Here is a 6,625-nt window from a genome sequence, read left to right as displayed (position 1 = left end):
AAAAGACGGGGAGGCTAGCTGTTAGCGGAGAAGCTAGCAAAAACCGGCCCCCCCTCCTCCTCCTCACCCCCGTCTACTCTTCCCTCACCTCCTGCCTCCTTGAATTACTAAGATTGTTGGTGTCGAACACCAACTTGACCAAAATGAAGCCGACTTCAGCAGAAGACGGTCGTTGATTTTAGCACCACCTGTGGACCGGAAGACCCTCAGAGGTCTGACATTTCCGTGATTTTTTTTTTTTTTTTTTTTTTCTCTCTCCGTTCCTCTGATTCTCACCCCTGTCCTTTGTCCCACAGGTGAAGACGGACTCGGTCGTGTCCTGCGTCCTCGACACCGAAGCTGTCGCCTGGGACCGAGAGAAGAAGCAGATCCAGCCGTTCCAGGTTCTCACCACCAGGAAGAGAAAGGTAGGGGGTGACGTGGAGCCAAATGTAATGAGATGGGGAGTAAAAAAAAAAAAAGTACCTGCTCCTGTCTCCTCCTCTGACAGAGCCATAGGCAGATTGACAAGTCGGAGAGGGAAAAGTCAAAGGCTGTAGGAGTGAAGGTTTGAGATGGAAAATGTCAGCCGTGTCAGATTGTCTTTTTTTTTTTTTTTTGATCAGACTGAGGGCCTTTTTCTGCCACACTGCTGACACTGGGCTAAAAGTGTTTCTGTCTTTGTGCCGACACGGTGACAACGGAGGAAATGAGGAAGAAATAAAAAAAAAAGTGCAAAATTGAAAAACGCAGCTGTGATGAGAAAGTGATGAAAGTCTTTCTGCTGATTTGTTTCCTTGGAAACTGTTGCGAAGAGTTCGTTTCCTCGTGTTTTTAATGTTGTTCTTTCTGGGCAAGAAATGGCACAAAATTATGTCTGGGGGAAAAAAAACACATGTACAAAGAAATGAAGATGAAGAATCGACGGTTGTTAAAACTGTTTTTGAGACATTGTGAGTTAATAACTGTGTTTAAGCTCAGCAGCATCAGTTCCTGGTACCGATTCTGGAGGAACTTTAAGTTCCACGGTTTGACTTTTGTCTTTTTGTTCTTTAGTTCTTTATGGACAAATGTTTTATGGACGAACGTTTTCTGGACGTGTTTCAGTCGTGACTTTTCGGTGGTGCAGAAGAAGCTTTTACTTGTCACATGTGTAGACAGGGCCCTCTTGTGGCCATCGATGATATGGAGAATATCTAAGGATGTTGCTGTCGCCCTGGAATATAAGTCGCAGAAAAAAAAAAAAAAAAACAGTAAAATGTGATCTGAGAAGAGGTTTAGTGAAACTGATTAGTTAGTTGTCTCGATGGTTAGCAGCGCTGACTATCGACTGATGTAGGAACTAATTACACCCTAATTAATGAGCGGGGGGAGGGGAGGGGTGAGGGAGGAGAGCTAACCTTTAACCTTTGTTGTTGTTTACCTGATGACATCATTTCACCTCTGCCTTCAGAACCGCTGCAGCGCTCTGTGATTTTAGCGGCTAATTAAAGCAGAATGAGAACGTGGAAACACACACACACACACACGCCGGAGAAATGAGCTGTTATTGAAACCGGTGACGATTAAATTTTCAGCTGCAGACAAATTGAAAGTGTCAATCTTACGGTTTGTTCTTCGCCTGTTTTTGTCTCACGTTACGGTGTGAACAAAGAAGGCCCCGGAGACGAGGCGTCCTGTTTGATGCCCGACTGATAAAATCCAATTGAGATGGAAGAAATTTGATTCATTCCTTGGTTTTTGTGGAAGCTTTTTTTTAAAAAAAAAAAAAAAAAAAAACGCCTCAAATCGTCTTTATTTACTTCTTCAGTTTGAGCTTCTTTTCCTTTAAATCCGACCAATCAGAGCGCTTTCATTTGCGCTCTTTGATGCCATGAGCATTGATGACGCTCTGCAGTTTTTTTTCTTCACTCCTTATTGGTGACGGTGTTTTTATCGCGTTTATGAAGGCGATGCGTTTGAGTCTCTCTGCTCTTTGACCTTTGAACTCATTGGAAAAATAACCTGCTTTGTTTGTTCCTGTGGAGACAGACGGGAACAAAAGCAGGTAAAAATAAAAAAACGGGGTGAGGTGAGAGCAGCAGCGATGAGGGAGAGAAAAAGTGGCGAATGTTTTGTGAAACAAAACAGGAAGTGACACGTCGTCAGATCAGGACGAGACGACGCAGGTGTGAGAAACGTCTGGTCGACTGTGGAGATCAAAGAGTTTCTCTGTGACTTAGAACCGCGGTGGAGATGAAGACGTTTGGAATCTTTGTCACAAAACTTTAAAATATATATATGTATGTATATATATGTATGTGTATATGTATGTATGTATATATATGTATTTATGTATGTATGTATATATATGTATATATGTATGTATGTATATATATGTATATATATGTGTATGTATGTATATGTATATATATGTGTATATGTATATATATGTGTATATATGTATATATATGTGTATACATACATATGTACATACATATGTACATATATACATGTATATATGTATATATATGTATGTATATATATGTATATGTATGTATGTATATATATGTATATGTGTGTATGTATGTATATATATGTATATATACGTATATGTATATATACATATATACATACATATATGTATATATACATGTATATATGTATATACATATATATGTATGTATATGTGTATATATATATGTATATATATATATTTTTTTATTATTTAAATTTATTTGAAATTTGTTTTTAAAAAAATTTCCAAAACAATTTCCATTTCTTTTCTTGTTCCCCTGCAGGATGTGGACGCCACAGAGATCAAAGTTCAAGTCTGCGTCTACGCCTTTGACCTTCTGTATCTGAACGGCGAGGTGAGAAATTATTACCCAGAGTTCCCTTCTCTGACACGCCGGCGTTGTCATTTTTAACAGGCTAATGTGTGTGTTTTGCTGTGTATTGTATTGTTATATTTTTTTGTTTTTTTTTCCCGCTCCTCGTCCACTGAGACGAGACGACAACTTCCCTGAATGTCAATGACGCCGTTACTGGAGGCCTCCAATGAGATAATGACTGTAGCACTCATTGTGATTCCAGCCCAGAGTGTGTGTGTGTGTGTGTGTGTGTGTGTTTGTGTCAGGTGTTCAGTGGTAATTGCAGCCAAGTGTGGGATTGTGTTTGTGTTGCACACGTTGAACAACCAAACGACGTGTCAGTTGGAAATCGACTGAAGAAAATTCTCGTTTTTCCTACAAACGATAACAGTGATGTCACGTCTGAGTGGATGAGAATTTTTATTGTTTATTTGACATGACTTTCAGGATGGAAGATGTTTGTTTTTTTTTTTGTTTTTTGTTTTTATCCCCGTGGATGACACCATGACCAACGATGTCATATTTTCGACTGAGGAAATACTGACCTTTATGTGACCTTTTTGTTCACGTTGACCTGACATTAAGATAGAGCTCACGTCTAATCTGACCAGACTGAGAACAGCCGTTCTGGCATGATTCAAAAGTCAACAATGAAAAGTGGTGAAAATATAATACAGAGTCAGAAATATATTCAAACAAAAACACAAAAAAAATTACAAAAAAAATAAATCATTCATTTACCTTGTCACTGCGCTCTACTCACTCAGATGAACTTTCCAAAAAAAAAAAAAAAAAAAAACTCTTCCAGATCGATGCGGTGCTAGCTCCACTTAGCTGTTTTTAGCTCATATGCTAATGGCGTTTTGCTGCCAAGTGTTCGGTTCCATGAGCTGCAGTTCTTGTCACTGCCGGTTCTCTGGGTCCTTCCAAAAAATCTGTGATGGATCCTGAAGAACACACCAAGCTGTGACTTTTTTTTTTTTTTTTTTTTGGCCATATTTTCCAAACTGAGTCTCTTTGGCTCTTTTTAAGGATATGGAAAGAAAAAATGTATTAAAATAATTGGATAGGTTTTTTTTATTATTTTTTAAATTTTTTTTTATTTCGAGGCACCGTGGCCATTAGCCAGCCTGTATGACACGCTTCAGAACACGTGCACCCGCAGGTTGTCCACTAATTAGAAGGTCGGTGGTTCGATCTCTGGCTCGTCCTGTCTGCATGTGGAAGTGTCCTCGGGCCAAAAAGTGAACTCCCAAAATCTTTCCTGGAGAAGAATAAGATGAGAAAAAAAAAAAAAAGATAAAGAAGAAGAAGAGGAGCACTCAGTGTGTCACTGTGTGTGTGTGTGTGTGTGTGTATTAGACGGATATAGAAATTGGCTGTGGCAGAGTGGTCATTAAGAGCAGAGCAGCTCCCTCTGTGCAGTTATGTGCTAATGCAGTCCTTTTATCAGTGTTTCTTCTGCAGAAACACTGGTTTTAAGTCGTCACATGTCACCGTGTCACACTCCTCTTCCTCCTCTTCCTCCTCTTCTTCTTCTTCTTCTTCTTCTCCGCAGAGGAAAACACTCTCTATTGTGTTCCGCGTCTGCAGCTGAAAAGAAGAGTTAAGTCGTAATCAATGGGTTGACGATAAAATGTTATTGACGGCGGATTTTAATTGTCAGGGTTTGGTTTGTTTTTGTACTTTTGTCAGCGTCGAGGACGATAATCTGCGTATTTGACGAGCACTCGCCACAGTTTCTACTTTGAACAGTTCAGTCTGGGCTGTTCATGTCGCGGCCCGTGGTCCATGTAGTGTGGTCCCTGTGGCCGTCCGCAGGCCACCTCAGAGTGGCCGCCCAATCAGACATGGCCGCTGTAATTCCCTCTCTCCAACTGGAAAATGTGTCAGAGTCGTTCTCACAGCGTGGTGTCGTCTGCGTACGTGAACATTATTCACACTGTGTTTGTGACGTCACGTGACCCACGGTTGGTTTCTTTGTATGTAAATCTTGATAACATCAATCTGGACCTGATTTTAATTGTCAGGGTTTTTTTTGTTTTTTTTACTTTTGTCAGCGTCGAGGACGATAATCTGCGTATTTGTCGCGGCCCGTGGTCCACGTAGTGGTTTGTGGTCCAAGTAGTGGTCCGCAGGTGACCTCAGAGTGGCCGCCCAATCAGACATGGCCGCTGTAATTCCCTCTCTCCAACTGGAAAATGTGTCAGAGTCGTTCTCACAGCGTGGTGTCGTCTGAGGACGTGAACATTATTCACACTGTGTTTGTGACGTCACGTGACCAACGGTTGAACTTCGACACCTTGATCTCATCATTTGTTGGACGGACCTGCGTCTGGACATCAATCTGGACCTGATTTTAATTGTCAGGGTTTTTTTTGTTTTTTTTACTTTTGTCAGCGTCGAGGACGATAATCTGTGTATTTGACGAGCACTCGCCACAGTTTCTACTTTGAACTGTTAAATCTCGGCTGTTCATGTAGCGGCCCGTGGTCCCTGTAGTGGTTCGTGGTCCCTGTAATGGTTTGTGGTCCACGTAGTGGTTCGTGGTCCCTGTAATGGTTTGTGGTCCACGTAGTGGTTCGTGGTCCATGTAATGGTCTGTAGGCGACCGCCCAATCAGACATGGCTGCTGTAATTCCCTCTCTCCAACTGGAAAATGTGTCAGAGTCGTTCTCACAGCGTGGTGTCGTCTGAGGACGTGAACATTATTCACACTGTTTGTGACGTCACGTGACCCACGGTTGAACTTTGTCAACCTTGATCTCATCGTTTGTTGGACGGACCTGCTGGTCTGTCCCGGTCGTCCGTGGCTCCTCAGTAAACGTCCGTCTGCGGCGCTGACGTCAGGATCATTTCCTCCAAACTTTGCGGTGTTTCCTGTAAACATGAGCAGAGATGCTAACTTTCTCTCTGTCGTCGACTCCAACTCTGCAGACTAGAGATTCCTGATGTTGTTGGTTGGTTGTGTGGGTGGTTTAGTGTGTGTGTATCGGTGTGTGTGTGTGTGTGAAACCAGACGTGGTGGCATTTCATCCTTGTCATTGTAAAGCTCCGAGCTACGACCAGGAAATGGATGTAATGATAAATTCTTCACCGTTTGTAATGATACATGTGTTTCCCTCTCTCTGTGTTTGTTTGTTTGTTTGTTTGTTTATATGTGTGTGTGTGTGTGTGTGTGTGTGTGTGTAGTCCCTGGTGCGGCAGCCGCTGTCTCGGCGTCGGTCCCTCCTGAAGGACAGCTTCTCTGAGGTGGAGGGAGAGTTTGTGTTCGCCCGATCCATCAACTCCAACAACACCGACACCATCGCCGAGTTCCTGGAGCAGTCGGTTCGAGGTGGGTGTGTGTTTGTGTTTGTGTGTTTGTGTTTTTTTGTGCCTCTCTCTCTCCTCTTCCTCCTCCTCTTCCTCTTCTTCCTTCTTTCCATCTTGAACTTTTGCGTTCTTCAAACCGACTGTTCTGGCTCCTCGTCTTCCTCTCAAATCGTTTTGTTGCGTAGGTGGGTGTTGTTGTTGTTGTCGTCGTCGTTGTCTCGGCGTTCGTGTGTAAATTGTGTGTGTGTGTGTGTGTGTGTATAACAGAGATTGAAGCTGTGAGTTGTGTAATTGAGTTTGTGTTTTTTGTTTCTTACTCAGTTTATTAGAGAGAACATTACTTTGTGAAGCCCCCCCCCCGACCCCTCCCCTCTCCCCCCGAACCTCCTTCTTCCTGATGATGATGATGATGATGATGATGATGATGATGTGTGTGTCTGTGTGTTTGTGTGTGTGTTGGTGTGTTGAATACTGGGGAG

General features: G+C 42.4%; 1 protein-coding gene across 1 annotated transcript in view; it reads left to right on the top strand.

Annotated features, from left to right (window-relative positions):
• The window catches only part of lig1 (ligase I, DNA, ATP-dependent), a 43,209-nt gene that overhangs the window by 25,534 nt on the left and 11,050 nt on the right, over positions 1-6,625 (top strand). The window contains exons 21-23 of the mRNA XM_025052454.1: positions 297-407; positions 2,760-2,831; positions 6,024-6,168. Of these exons, the coding sequence (XP_024908222.1) occupies positions 297-407; positions 2,760-2,831; positions 6,024-6,168 (328 nt within the window). The remainder of the gene's footprint in view (positions 1-296; positions 408-2,759; positions 2,832-6,023; positions 6,169-6,625) is intronic.

This window comes from Cynoglossus semilaevis, chromosome 20 (assembly GCF_000523025.1).
Source record: "Cynoglossus semilaevis isolate Cse_v1.0 chromosome 20, Cse_v1.0, whole genome shotgun sequence".
Taxonomy (NCBI): Eukaryota; Metazoa; Chordata; class Actinopteri; order Pleuronectiformes; family Cynoglossidae; genus Cynoglossus; species Cynoglossus semilaevis.
The sequence above is the reverse complement of the archived record's forward strand: the minus strand, read 5'-3'. Positions and strand labels throughout refer to the sequence as shown.